The 15,088-nt window shown below is 38.4% G+C and overlaps 1 protein-coding gene across 1 annotated transcript in view; it reads left to right on the top strand.

The window, feature by feature from the left end:
• Positions 1 to 14,742, top strand: part of LOC105026318 (acid-sensing ion channel 1) — a 63,404-nt gene extending 48,662 nt beyond the window's left edge. Inside the window, exons 3-11 of the mRNA XM_010897695.3 lie at positions 3,494 to 3,644; positions 3,767 to 3,894; positions 4,042 to 4,192; positions 4,296 to 4,352; positions 4,480 to 4,633; positions 4,793 to 4,884; positions 5,002 to 5,081; positions 5,266 to 5,367; positions 12,360 to 14,742. Coding sequence (XP_010895997.1) covers positions 3,494 to 3,644; positions 3,767 to 3,894; positions 4,042 to 4,192; positions 4,296 to 4,352; positions 4,480 to 4,633; positions 4,793 to 4,884; positions 5,002 to 5,081; positions 5,266 to 5,367; positions 12,360 to 12,437 — 993 coding nt within the window. The 3' untranslated portion in view covers positions 12,438 to 14,742. The remainder of the gene's footprint in view (positions 1 to 3,493; positions 3,645 to 3,766; positions 3,895 to 4,041; positions 4,193 to 4,295; positions 4,353 to 4,479; positions 4,634 to 4,792; positions 4,885 to 5,001; positions 5,082 to 5,265; positions 5,368 to 12,359) is intronic.
• The last annotated feature ends 346 nt before the right edge of the window (positions 14,743 to 15,088 follow it).

A 15,088-nucleotide genomic window follows, 5' to 3' on the forward strand; every position in this document is an offset into this window, starting at 1 on the left:
TCAGTTCTGGGAGTTTTTCAAAGCGTGGCCTCAGTCCTCCATCTGGGGACCACGGTGGCTTCTGACATGCCTCAACAGCCACTTTCTTAAGCCGTCATAAAGGCTAATGAGTTCACATATCCACCGTGCCAGTGTTTGTTGTTTCTTTGTTTCTTTCTTGACGAGAAGGCCGCTCATTCGCAGGGATGCTTGGTCTCCATGGTAACAGCAGGTCTATTATTGTAAAGAGGTTGTAAGAGAATGTTAAATCACCGGCTGCTCGTTTCAATCATATCAGTCAGATAATGATGGAAACCCAGGGAATACCCTAACCAATCACAGCACTGTAGAATCATACATATTTAGATATATATTTCAGAATTATAATATTGTTTCTTATCAGCTTGATCTCACGGTTTACGTTTCAATAACACTTTCAGTGTGGTTAAGGTAAGGGGTAAGGTTACAGAACAGAAATACTGCACATCTCTCGTGATTCAAACTCACTAGCATTGGGATTCGAGTCGGTGGCATTTACCCAAGGATCACAGTTGGAGAATTGCAAAAGTTGTTTGGAACTTGTCTTCAAAACTGCAATTAGACGCCACCGCCATGCCAACAAGCTGTTTAGATGTCTTGCCAATAGAAATTTGCGACTCTATCTGGGATGTGATGGGTAACATGTTTGCCTCTGTTTGGAGGATAAAACTAGTTTTCATTAGATTCTTCTGGCATTCTGGCAAGTGATATAGAGTATTTCTCTAGATCCACTTACCATAGAATCAGGATTTTGCAGTAGTTGAAAACCTGTGGGGTGAGCTGAGGAGTTCACCATCGAGGACCAAGAACTCCAAAAGATCTTGCATGGATGAATGTTTTTAGATCTTATGTTATGTGTTATCCCAACTCATCAAACATCATAGGATTTCTGTTATCTTGGCAAGGGGAGGGCTCACATTTTGGAGAAAATATTTTTTTCATAATTATTTACCTAAATAAATGATTAGATTTGTCTCATATTTAATTTGTGTTTATCAACTTATACCCTTTTTTTCCTCAAATTTTATACTATCCAATTGCTATTTGCAACCTTGCCTTATCGCATATCCCAAATTCTCAAATATCTGTGCCCTCTGAAACATGCCCCAATGAGTTTTGCTGCACACTTATTTAAGCTTCTCAGTCAAAAATGGCAGTGACACAACTTGTGATTGAAGCAAGTATGTAGATGGATCCTTAATGGAGTGCCTTAGAACGCTTAGCCCCTCAGCCCATACTTAATGTAGACAGACTAACACTGACCCCCTGTGGCAAGTTGCAGCAAGGAACACAGCTGGACTGAAATAAACCAGTGAGGGGTGGGGGGGTTCTATGCCTCGCACCCATGGGAATGAAAGCTAAGCGCCACCCCTGGGTTTCACCATTGGGGGCACCATTGGGGTGCAAAGACAAAGAAGAGAGAGGGTGCTGGCTTCCCATAGAGGCAGAACAGCAAAAAGCCTAGAAGTGGCAGAATGATGACCCTGGATAGAGATGTAGGGTTTGAGTAATGCCTGAACGATGAGAAGCTTACATGCTAATAGCTCATCTTGCACACAGACCGGGTAAGCGGAGCCAGCCAAGAAGAGTGAATGTTTTTTACTGAGTGCCTGACTGACTACCCATTGTTAAATAGTGTAGTGGTTAGAGATGCAGACTGCCATGAGGGCAGCCGGTGTTCAGTCCTCACCTCAGACAGAACAAAGCACGCATTAGGATTTGTTCAGGATAGACAAAGACTTTGCTGGCTACAAGCTTCAGTAGCTTATCATGCATGGATGCGTACTACCAGAAATAGTTGCAATATAACCGTAAACGGTTTTATTTTAGGCTTACTATAACGTGTTTACGGTTATTTTGCAACCATTTCTGGTAGTACGCATCCATGCATGTTTTTTGGGGTAAGATAAACCACAACCCCTTGCGCAGTAAGAGAGGAGTTTCCACGATTTTCTCGTCTTTTCACTAGACAAAAAAAGTCAGTTATCATCACCTATGTGGATAGTTATTGTATCAAATGTTGTAATGCCATGAAATTAAATAGCTTTGCGCAGTGTAAAGTTTATCTTTAGTCTCACTAACAATTGCTCAATTCTTATGACTATTCCTAGTAAGTTAGTAGATACTAGTAAGCCTACTACTGGCTAATAAGCTGTTAAAACGGCCAGTGGCAAAAGCCATACAGTTCATATATGCTATTTGTGGTGGATGTTAATAAGAAACGTTAGTCGGTTCACCACAATGCTTAATGGTGTCTAGCTAAATATTAACATCACGCCAAAACACTTGGCTTAGTGGCGTAGTGGTTAAAGACACAGCCTGACACAAGAGGCCCTGGTTTGAACCCAGCAAGGGCAACAACATTCATTTTTTCTTCCCCAAAGGCCGGCTGAACTAGGCTGGCCTGGTTCCTTTTCTTGTTTTTTTAAATAGCCACCCTACACACATTACCATCCATCTGAAATCTCTTTCTAGCTGAGAACCCCCACCGTGCAAACAAATAATTTAGAAGACATAATAAGTTAGAGCACTGATTCTAGCCCATTGAAATAGAGTGCATTACATCCCCCTCCCCGAGCATCCTGTTGCACAACTGCCCTGAATTCGGATTGGAGTCTAATACAAAAATGTAGTTGTGTTGATAAAATGTGACACTAAGCAGCTACTGTAGGACATGTGATTACAATTTGCATTAAATTGTGGGTGACATCAAGCCTGCAAGTGATCTAAGTTGTTCCCTTGTTTCCCTGATGTTAAATCAATGGTTGAGGGGCCAGCTTTTGTAAATTGGAACAGCACTTCAGATAGCAATCAAAACTGCATCTGTTTTATATGTGGATGTCCCTAAAGGAAAATGGCTAGAGCACGAATTTAAGGGCTGTCTTTTTTATGTATGGATTCCAGCCATAGTTCTAAAAAGATTTTCTCACATTGCCACATTTATCACCACCAATCACAATCACTTTCCAAATGTGGTTCAGGTGTGCAGCAGTTCAGTGGGGAGGGAGTTGCACTGCTTTCTCTGTTTTAATTGGCTGGAATCAGTCACCTTTATTTTGAGACAGTTATGGAATTTAATTCAAGAGAATTAACAAGGCAATTTTGGGTACAAAAGCACTGATGTAAAACATTGTAAAACAAATTAAATAATTTGAATTACTTATAAATTATTTATATTTTACGGAACTATGGTAATTTTATGTTGTGATTGTATGTAACTTCTGTGTGCTTTTATATTTGGTAATATAGCATTGTTAACATACTGCATACAACTTAAAAAATATGCTTTTCTGTGTTACATGGTTTGCTATTAGGTTTGCTTACATGTTAACTCTCTTTAATATAGACCATTACAATGGATAGTGCGGCTACACATTGCTATTTGATAGAACTCACTTGTGGGAATTGAAGCGAATTTTCAGAGTAATGGAGTGGACTGGTTCCTAATATAAATCTTTCTTATCTTCTTCCTTAGGTGTTTACTCGTTATGGGAAGTGTTACACATTTAACGCTGGGAATGAGGGCCACACCCCTCTCATCACCACCAAGGGTGGAATGGGAAATGGACTGGAGCTCATGTTGGACATTCAACAGGATGAGTACCTCCCTGTGTGGGGAGAGACAGGTGAGGACAAAAGTGTGTCTGTGTATTGTATTTTTACAGTTGGTTACAGAGCTCATACCTTATCTGTCTCTTGGACCCAATGGGTTGATTAGTGATCCTTACCTTGGTTCCCCTCCCCACAGATGAGACATCATTTGAAGCAGGGATCAAAGTTCAGATCCACAGTCAGGAAGAACCATCCTTCATTGACCAGCTGGGCTTCGGCGTGGCACCTGGTTTTCAGACCTTTGTCTCCTGCCAAGAACAAAGGGTAAGAACATTCCTACAATTCAGAAATCTTTGTCTAAATTGTAATGCTTTTACAATATGCTGTATGCCGCTCACGGAAATGTTGCAGTATGAAGCACTTAATAATTTGTAGTCTGAGGTGTGACTCGTGTGTTTCTGGGTGATCTAGCTGATATATTTGCCCCCACCATGGGGGGACTGTAAGGTGACACCGATGGACTCTGAGTTCTTTGAGTCGTACGGGATCTCGGCCTGCCGCATCGACTGTGAGACGCGCTACCTGGTGGAGAACTGTAACTGCCGCATGGTGCATATGCCTGGTAGGTAAACCCTCACCACCCAGCCTCTGAACCTCTTAACCGGAACGTTCTTCCTGTTTTAAGTCCAACTTACATTGATTAAATAAGAAAACTTCATGTACAGGAGACGCCCCGTACTGCACCCCCGAGCTGTATAAAGAGTGTGCTGATCCGGCTCTCGGTAAGGACTATTCCCGACCACTGTTCCTGCTGTTCCTTAGACCATTGCAAATATATTTGAGTCTCTGTATCACAACTCAGACTTACAGAGATGACATTCGAATGCTAGTCTGGTTCTTTGCCCTCAGACTTCCTGGTGGAGAGAGACAATGACTTCTGTGTATGTGAGATGCCATGCAACATGACCAGATATAGTAAGGAGCTGTCCTTTGTCAAGATCCCCAGCAAAGCCTCTGCCAAGTATCTGGCTAAAAAGTACAACAAGTCAGAGCAGTACATCGCGTGAGTCTACTGTTCCAAACACTAGATTTTGACTGGGAGCATGAAGTGACCCGTTTGAAAAGTAATGGCCAAGACAATATGTATTGAATAAAGGCTTTCTATACTATTCATATTACTGTGAACTGCTTAGATGTTGAATATGGTCTCTTTATGTAACAGGGAAAATATACTCGTTCTGGACATCTTCTTTGAGGCTCTAAACTATGAGACAATTGAACAGAAGAAAGCCTACGAAGTGGCAGGACTCTTAGGTATTTAAATGATGAAAGCAGTACATTTTTCTTGTTAATTATACTTGTCTGTTGAGGAAATGTCTGTTGAGGATGTGTCTTTTCTTTTATAATCATGTTGTTCTCTGTCCATTCCAGGCGATATTGGTGGTCATATGGGTCTTTTCATTGGAGCCAGTATCCTTACTATCCTGGAGCTCTTTGACTACATCTATGAGGTGATTTTTCCCTTCTCTCATGTAGTCTACATTGGAAGAAACCACTATGTTTACATTGGACTTTCTATCTGATTCATTATTAGAAAAGCTCAATGAAACATTTACAAATTCCTACAAACTGCTGAAAAGGAGGCCCACACGAGCATCACTGACCTTTGCAGCATACCTCTGTCTTTCCTCACAGGTGATAAAGTACAAGCTTTGTCGATGCTCAGATAAGAAACACAAGCACAGCAACAACACGGACCAGGGAGCTGTTCTGAGCCTGGATGATGTGAAATGTCATGTCAGTAACTTTCACTAAGCATTTGCAGCTCTCAGAAGAAGGCATTCATATTGCTTCATGTCTTAAAAGATTTCATGTGCACAAATCCAGGTTGTTTTTGTAAAGGAAAATGTATTTAAAATTTACTTAGCTGGGGGAGGGGTATTCCAGAAAGGTGGTTTAACAAATTCAGGATTCCCCAAATGTATCCAACAACTCAGATAAGGGAGTCTGTAGTTCTTGTTAAGCTACAGTAGGCAAACTGGCAGATTGGTTGATCCGACAACTAATGGGCAAACGCAACATTCAAAATGGTCCACATGATGACAGAAAAAAGTATACAGGACATATGGAGTCAAAAGAAAGAGGGCAATATTTCACTAGTCTAAGAAAGAATTGTCTACTAATATGTTCTCATATTTACCAAATGTTGGCCTTATAAAGGCTGTAGAGGGAGCCTGGCAAGACTGTTGACAAAGTCAGTATCTAAGCAGCATAATTCCAATTAAATTGGACAAGCGTACACACTGATGATTAGTGATAAATCATCATTTTCACTTTATAAAGCACTTAGCAACACTGATGTCAAGGTAAATATTTATCCAGATCTGTGCCAGTTTGAAAATGAAATGTTTACATGCCAAATTGACATGTTCACATGGTAAATTGACATGAATACTGTATTTATTTTAATATACTTAAAATGATATACAACCTCATTTCCAAAAAAGCTGTGTTAAATGCAAATAGAAACAGAATGTAATGATGTGCAAATCAATTATCCCTATATTTAATAGAAAATAGTATAAAGACAACATTTCAAATGTTGAAACGGAGAAATGTATTGTTTTTGGAAAAATATGTGTCAATTTTGAATTTCATGCCAGCAACACGTTTCTAAAAAGTTGGGACAGGGACATGTTTACCACTGTGTTGCATCACCTCCTCTTTTAACAATACCCTGTAAGCGTTTGGGAGCGGAGGAGAGCAGTTGCTGTAGTTTTGGAAGTTAAATGTTTTCCTATTCCTGTTTTATATAGAATTGCAGCTTCTCAAATATTCCTCATTCCATCTTAAATGACATTATTCCTAAATGGTTGCACTATTTGTCCACGCAGTCTTTCACAGGTTGGTGAACCCCTGCCCATCCTCATTTCTGACAGACCCATCCTCTCTAGAATAGTCTTTTAAAACCCAATCATGTTACTGACCTGTTGCCAATTGACCCAGTTAGTTTTTGAGGATTACACCACTTTTCCAGTCTTTTGTTGCCTCTGTCCCAACTTTTTTTGAAACATGTTGCTGGCTTTAAATTCAAAGTGGGCATATATTTTTCAAAGAACAATAAAATGTCTCAGTTTCAACATTTCATATGTTGTTTTTGTACTATTTCCTATATAATTTAGGGTTTAAATTATTTGCACATCATTGCATTCTGTTTCTATTTACATTTACAAAGTGTGCCAACTTTTTTGGAAAAGGGGTTGTACAGTGGATATAAAAAGTCTACACACCCCTGTGAAAATGCCAGGTTTTTGTGGTGTAAAAGAATGAGACAAAGATAAATCAAGAAAAATTTACTACTTTCAATCAAGTCAGAACTTTTCCACTTTTAATGTGACCTATAATGTGAACAATTCAATTGAAAAACAAACTGAAATCTTCGAGGGGGAAAAATGAAAAATAAGTGTGCACACCCTCTTATAACTGGGGATGTGGCTGTGTTCAGTTCAGTTCAATCACATTCAAACTCATGTTAAATAGAAATCATTACACACCTGCCATCATTTAAAGTGACTCTGATTAATCACAAATAAAATTCAGCTGTTCTAGTAGGATTTTCCTAGCATTTTCTTAGTTGCATCTCAGAGCAAAAGCTGTGGTCCGCAGTGAGCTTCCAAAGCATCAGAGGGATCTCATTGTTGAAAGATATCAGTCAGGAGAAGGGTACATCCAAAGCATTAGATATACAGTGGGGCAAAAAAGTATTTAGTCAGCCATCATTTGTGCAAGTTCTCCCACTTAAAAAGATGAGAGAGGCCTGTAATTTTCACTTCAACTATGAGATACAAAATGAGATTTTTTTCCCCCCAGAAAATCACATTGTAGGATTTTAATGAATTTATTGGTAAATTCCTCAGTAAAATAAGTATTGTCACCTACAAACAAGCAAGATTTCTCGCTCTCACAGACCTGTAACAACTTCTTTAAGAGGCTCCTCTGTCCTCCACTCGTTACCTGTATTAATGGCACCTGTTTGAACTTGTTATCAGTATAAAAGACACCTGTCCACAACCTCAAACAGTCACACTCCAAACTCCACTATGGCCAAGACCAAAGAGCTGTCAAAGGACACAAGAAACAAAATTGTAGACCTGCACCAGGCTGGGAAGACTGAATCTGCAATAGGTAAGCAGCTTGGTGTGAAGCTATCAACTGTGGGAGCAATTATAAGAAAATGGAAGACATACAAGACCACTGATAATGAATACTTTTTGCCCCACTGTACCATGGAACACAGTGAAGACAGTCAACATCAAGTGTAGAAATATGGAACAACAGAGACATTACCAAAAACTGGACGTCCCTCCAAAATTTATGAAAAGACGAGAAGAAAACTGGTCAGGGAGGCTTCCAAGAGGCCTACAGCAACATTAAAGGAACTGCAGGAATTTCTGGCAAGTACTGGCTGTGTGCTACATGTGACAAAAATCTCACATATTCTTCATATGAATGGGCTATGGGGTAGGTTGGCAAGACGGAAGCCTTTTCTTATATAGAAAAACATCCAAGCCCGGCTGAAGTTGGCAAAAACAAACATCAAGTCCCCCAAAGCATGTGGGAAAATGTGTTACGGTCTGATGAAACCAAGGTTGAACTTTTTGGCCATAATTCCAAACGGTATGTTTGGCGCCAAAACAACCCTGCACATCACCCAAAGAACACCATACCCACAGTGAAGCATGGTGGTGGCAGCATCATGCTTTGGGGCTGTTTTTCTTCAGCTGGAACTGGGGCCTTAGTCAGGGTGGAGGGAATTATGAACAGTTTCAAATACCAGGCAATTCTGGCACAAAACCTTCAGGCGTCCATTCGAAAGCCGAAGATTAATAGGAAGTTCACCTTTCTGCACGACAACGATCCAAAGCACACATCCAAATCCACAAGAACCTGACATTTTAACAGGGATGTGTAGACTTTTTATATCCACTGTACATCTACATTGTAAAAAATCTACATTTAAATAAATGTTTTTATTGTAAACTTTATTAATAATTTATTACAATTTAAGTATGTTTTATACATTTAAATATGTATTAAAATGTTAAATCGTTAAAACACAAGATAAAGATTTTTAAATGTATTAGAGATTTTGTTAATTTGATTTCACCTTTTTGAATTTGGCAATCAAGTCAACTCCCCTTATAGTGCATGGTGTGCTTCAAAATGAGTTTTGCATTTAAGGATATGTACTTAATATAGTATGCACCCAAAATAATATCAGGTCAATAAATGGAGTGAAACACTATCATTCCCATATTACTGCAGATACATATTATGGACAGTTTCTGATATGACAATGCAAATATTATACAAAATGCCCCTTTAAATATACTTAAATGCTAATTAAACAATTATAAATTATTACATTTTGAATATTTTAAATGTTAAATAATTGTGCCAATATAGATACTTTATACAGAGCCCATTAGAGGCTAATTAGACTACAACAATTGTTTTGAATACTATAGGCTCTTTGCACAAGCGTATGGACGAACTTCCGCTTTAGCCAGATGTCGGCATATCATTTTCCGGTTTACTTAAGGCGTTCACCCGCGTCGCCCCAAAATTTCAGTTTTTAGAAGATGTCTCCAAGACCTGCCTAAAATAAGCATTAGTGATGTCCATCGAATTGTTGTTGCTTGGTCCCCTGCTCCAACAAGCAAGCGGAACAAGGGATTCAAACTCTAAGTTATCTGCACAACTACGAGGGTAAGTAGTTTACTGTGGTGTGCCGGCCGGCTATCGGCTAAGCTAGTTAGTGACGTGTTCCTTTTTAGTGTAGTATTAGGCAGGACAATAGAACGCAAAAAAATTCACCCTGGCCTCAAAAACGGCAAAAGAACGCTGGCTGAGTTGGAACGCTAGCGCGTCCCCATAGCAAGTGAATTGAAAAGAACCTTCGTTCAGCCTCTTCTAACCTGAATGAAGCTTAAAATTCCATAGCCTCAAAAAAGCACCAAAACAGGTCTCCTCTTTTATTTTACTACTGTAACCTCATTTCACAACAAAACTGAAAAATAACAACTGGCATAGGAAGTAAACATCTGGTCCTATATGGTATTAATTGCGCTTAAACCTGCGTTACATGGAAGTATAAAAAAATTCGCCTTTTCTGACTATTTCTAGGCTAGCGTTTGAAGTCATTGAATGGCGCAAGCCATATTTTATTAAAAAGAGGACATTCTCCCGATTAAAATGATGCCCCACTTGTACCTTTAAACGTAAATGAGTCACGTAAATTATATTTCTTTTTTTTCCGTACAACAGCATCACTCATCTTGTTGTGAGTTTAGGTGTTTACTAATGCAGATGAGTATTAGTAAGTAAACCGGAAACTGCAATACCGACTTCTAGACGGAAGTTCGTCACTACGCTGGTGCACAGAGTCTATTACATTTACATAATATTTAAATAACATTTTGTATTCACACTAACAGCGGGAAACTCTTGCTTTAACATAAGGCAGACACATGCATGCACAGCACTTTGTCCCAGTGCTTTGTCTTGATCCTGACCTGGACGGCATCTAAACTCACTGACTATTGTTTTTACACTACAATTGTCAGCACTGGTAGGAACCCAAATGCAGACCGGACGAGTGAGGTGCAACAAAACAAATTTATTTTGAGTGGGGAAGATTGGGGATGGAGAGGGGTTGATTCGAGGGCAGGGCACAGTAGTTGTGGACGTGCAGGAGGTCGATACACGAGCTGGCGGCAGAGGTACAGGTAGGTAGTAGGCAGAGTAGTTGTGGACAGGCAGGAGGTCGATACACGAGCTGGTGATGGTCATCTGGTGGAATCCTGTAGTCACAGGAAAACAAGATAAGCACAGACAAAACAACAGAGCGTATAACTGGATATCGTTTGGCTGGGGCAACGTAGCATGTACGAATGTGGATACATTTTTATGCATTGTAAACAGATGAAAATGTCAATTTTCGCACGTCACCTTCTGAGGTAACGTTGGTTAAATTTTTCAGCTGATAGAAATAAATGCCAAGCTAATCCATTTCATGCACTTTTTGATTAATTCCTTCAGCTTTTTAATTAATTCCCCAAATTGTTTTGCGGATTAAGTTGATTTTTTAATGTATTTTTCTCATCTCATCTGTTGAGATGTTTTAGACCCCTTTGCATTGCAAGAAAGTAAGTGTAGCTTTAAAATAAATGCTCAGGAAAGGTTTCAGTGTTGCTTTGTCTGAGTATGACTTATGTTTTTAAAGCCCAGATTGAAGTAGAATTCAATAAATTTGGGATGATCCATGACAAGGGGATGACTAGAATAGAAGTGGTCTCTCCTTAAATATCTACTCAACAGGTGAGATCTGAAGAAATTAATTAAACAATTTAGAGAATTGATGACAAAATTGAGGGAATTAATTAAAATGTTGAGGGAACTAATAGAAAAGTAATGGAATGGGTTAAACTGAGAGAACAGATAAGCCTGTCATTTGTATATTTACCATAAGCCCTAAGGGGCTCCACACTCTTAAAGGGGCACTCTGTAGAATCCTGCCTCTAAACACTAACTTAACTGCAGATATCTACTGGTTGTTTCTGTTTCTTACGCTTTTATTACAGTAAAAATCTTTTCCCCTTTAAGCATGTTGAAGTATATATTTGTTTTGTTTGCCGCTCAAAGGCATCGACTGAAAGGGCCTCTCAATTTACCTCAAGAAAACTATTTATATCAGACAGCCCTATTGAAACTGTGGCGCACTAAGGTGGCATTGACTTGGAACAACAATCCTGAGCTGTTTCACCAGTATCCAGCAGGTAGATTGATATCTTTTGTAGTAAGATAGTAAGATAAGTAAGATCTTTAGCCCTGATAGGCGCTCTGTAATTAAGCAAGCAGGCTTGGTAGGATGATAGTTAGGTTGGATATTCCTCAACCAAGAAAAGCAGCCCAAATATGATAAATTGTACAGAAAACAATTATGTTAAAAAACTAATTTATCTAAAGGATCTGTTGGATGCCCAATAATTTGTTCCATAGGTAATGACCACAGTGACAGACATCAATCTGATTGGGATGGGTGCCTTGTCTGTATTAATTTACCAGTAAAGATTAAGCCTGCTAGGTTGCAGGTTTCCTTCAGAGGATTAATTGTGATATTTGTTTTGTCAAACTCTCCTCCTGGAACCAGAAATGTTAGTTTTGGCAGATCTTGCTAACTTACTTATCCTACTGTACTTTCTGAAATACCCCTCTGTTGAGGGTAATACATTTGTGTGTGGCCAACCATAGTGTCTAGTTTGACCTAACACAGCAGCATCCAAGACAATACTTCAAATCATTTACATGCATCTCTTAGATTTCATTGGCTTATGTATGTCTTTGCAACCAAATTATGTAATACCCCTACAAGGATCAAATATAGCGACATTTTAATGTTATCTCCAAAAAGTTTTTTTTGAAATGTTTTTCTTCTTATGAGAATCAGATAAGAAAATATAGTTCATATGGATATTAATTGAGGTTGTGATGTTTTGTATCTGCTTGAGCAATGTGTCTTCATCCCATCAATTTCCATCAAGTTTTCCCTCACTTATAAAGTATAATTTAAAACATCAGCAAATTAAATTGGAGCTTTCTAAAAACATTTGAAGCATATTTGCAAAAGGATATACATCCATGAGTATATATTGTCGGTTCACTCTCTGATGTTATCACTCCCACTCTTTTACTGTCACCAACTATTCATTTCATACTATTCACCCCAGTCTCTACATGACCATGCTCATGCACCACCTCCATACTCTGCCAATATGCTACCTCATCACACAGGACGGAGCAACTAAGAGGACTTCAACTGCTGAGGCAATCAGAACACAAGGGAGTAAGGAGGTTTTTCAATTTGTTTCACAAGTGGACAGATTTCAGAGTATAAAGGTTAGCGAATCTTGATGATGGGGAATATGTTACCCTTCAGTAGCACTTCACTGGTGCCAGAGTGGTGATAGCCACAAAGCCAAACTACTGACCAGGCATGCAGGGCATGTGCTCCGGGGTGTGCAGCCTCCAGGGGGGCCCTCAACCCCAACATTATAATTATTATTTATTCATTTTGTTGGGGTCTCTTTGAAGATCAGGGATCCCAAGTATGTGTAGCTGTAGCCTGATATGGAAGCTTAAGTAAAAGCAAGTGGGTGTGTCAAAAATTGAATTGAATCATACAAATTAGCAGATTTGTGGTCAAACGAGACTGTTTTATGACACTGATTTGGCTTTTCAACAAGTTTTAAAAGTCGATTACGTATGTAGTTGTAATTAGGCACATTTGTTCAAGAAGCCTAAATGAGTCGCTGAAGCCTACGGAGCATGTGCTACTACTCAAAACTATATATTGTCATAGAAAAATGTCTGCTTTAGATACCATGATACAGATTCCTGGCAACATGCATCTCAGGTAGGCAGGCCCATCGATATCTCTGTATGCAACCCTGGTGCTCTGGTTGCTATTTCAACCAGTGGATACAGTGTGATACAATACAAGCATGCAAACATGTGAGTACACCTCCACTACACTCAGGTTAACTGGTGTTTTATTGAGGATAGAAGCCAGCAAACCCTTTTGACTTCTTTCAACACCCACCACTCTAGCTCTCATATTGGGTTGCAACTACCCCAATGTTCCAAATATAGCATATAATAGCAAAATATGTGTTTTTAAACCTTCTGAATTTGCTCTTAGCCTCATGAGGAATTGTTTAGAATAGGACTATAAAACAATATTTTTTTCTCCTATTGAAATCTACAACATCTCCGGGCCGCAAATGCTGTAGTCTGACAGGACATGATAATAATGACTGCAGCCCTCAATGTCATGAAGTGGCAGTATGGATCCATGAACAAAATGTTATTAATGTATTGTCATCTGAAAAGTAAATTCACTGGGCTGTGTATAGTATGTTTATATACAGGGTACGCTGGCAACCATCAATATTCACCCCTTGGATTAAAAGAAAATTGCCTTACGTAGTGGACTAAAATGTATTTTATTCTAATTGTTTAATTTCAAAGTGGTTCTATATTAATTACAAATAAAACACTGATAATACATGTTCGAAACACCAATGACACCTCTAATTACATTTAAACAAAACAAAAAAATATTTAAATATATTTCCCACATAGTCATTATTTTTATTTATTTTATACAAATTCAAAGGGGTGAATAATTAGATCCACTGTAGCACCCTGGTCTTAATGATTATAGCTTTGAATGTGTGATGGTGGGTAATATATTCTGTTTGGCTTGTTGCTATTTGGTTAAGTGTGTGATGAGATCCTCAAGTTTCCCCATTGGGTTGCATGAACATGTGTCATTATAAATGTGTGTGATCTGTAAACCGTATATTGGCATGTTTGTCTGTGTTACATCTTTTGTCTGATGTCTTTATAGCTTTGTTTGTGTGCATGTCCTTGTGTGTGTGTGTGTGTGTGTGTGTGTGATACTTCAGCAGTAGCCTAATACACTTTCTCAAGTTGATGAATTGCACTACAGTCATGAAATTGGCTACTAAAAGTGGTTTAATGCCTCGGTCCAACTGGCCAAACTATTTGTTAAGGTTGCGTTTTCATACTGTATTTTCAAGTTAATATGCACAATTCTAGTCATAATTTTTTTTTTTTAAATAACACTGAGAATTCAAAATAGTAATTTTCTTATGGAAGACACCTGTTTGGTGTTTGTAACATTGCCTGATTCCCCAGAATTAACCAATTGGACCACTGTTACTAGAATATATTTTGGTATAAACCTTTGGAGATATGAACACCTCTATTAATCAATTTTTTACCACTCATGCCTCATTTAGCCACGCTAGATGTGTTTCTCATAGGAAAAGGCGAGTTATGATGGTGTGTAACTGTGTAGTGTTATTCTCAAGCACAACAGTACCATAAACATGTACATTAAATGTAAATAAAATACTGAAAGGAAGGACTATGAATAATGTTTTGATGTTAATTACATAGTCTTGCCTATTGTTGTTGATGTAATTAATGCAGCTGCAAATGTCTTTGTGAAGTTCATTTTGGTTTTCTATGAATATGCCTACCAGTTTAAATGTTTCAAACGTTTTATTTATCTAAAAAGCAACAATAAAGTATAATGACATTTAATTTCAGTGGAATCTTGTTTAATTTTTGGCCATCAGAAGAAAGTCTATTTTTCTAAAATAATGTCACAGACTTCTACAGAGAAACAGAAAAAGCACATACAGTACTAAAATGGCTTCATCTTAAAATTACTTTTTATATCAAAATATATGTTCATAACATGGGGTAAAGCATTTTTATCCAGGCTTTTGTGAATTACAAATGTCAGAAAACATCTCTTTGACCAAATTGCAGAATCTAAACTGCTGAATATGTTCTTATGTTGGAATGTCTCTGCTCCCTAGTGACCTTGTGATCAGTCACCAGACAAGGTTCACTATTGTTACAA

This window comes from Esox lucius, chromosome 12 (genome assembly GCF_011004845.1).
Source record: "Esox lucius isolate fEsoLuc1 chromosome 12, fEsoLuc1.pri, whole genome shotgun sequence".
Lineage (NCBI taxonomy): Eukaryota > Metazoa > Chordata > Actinopteri > Esociformes > Esocidae > Esox > Esox lucius.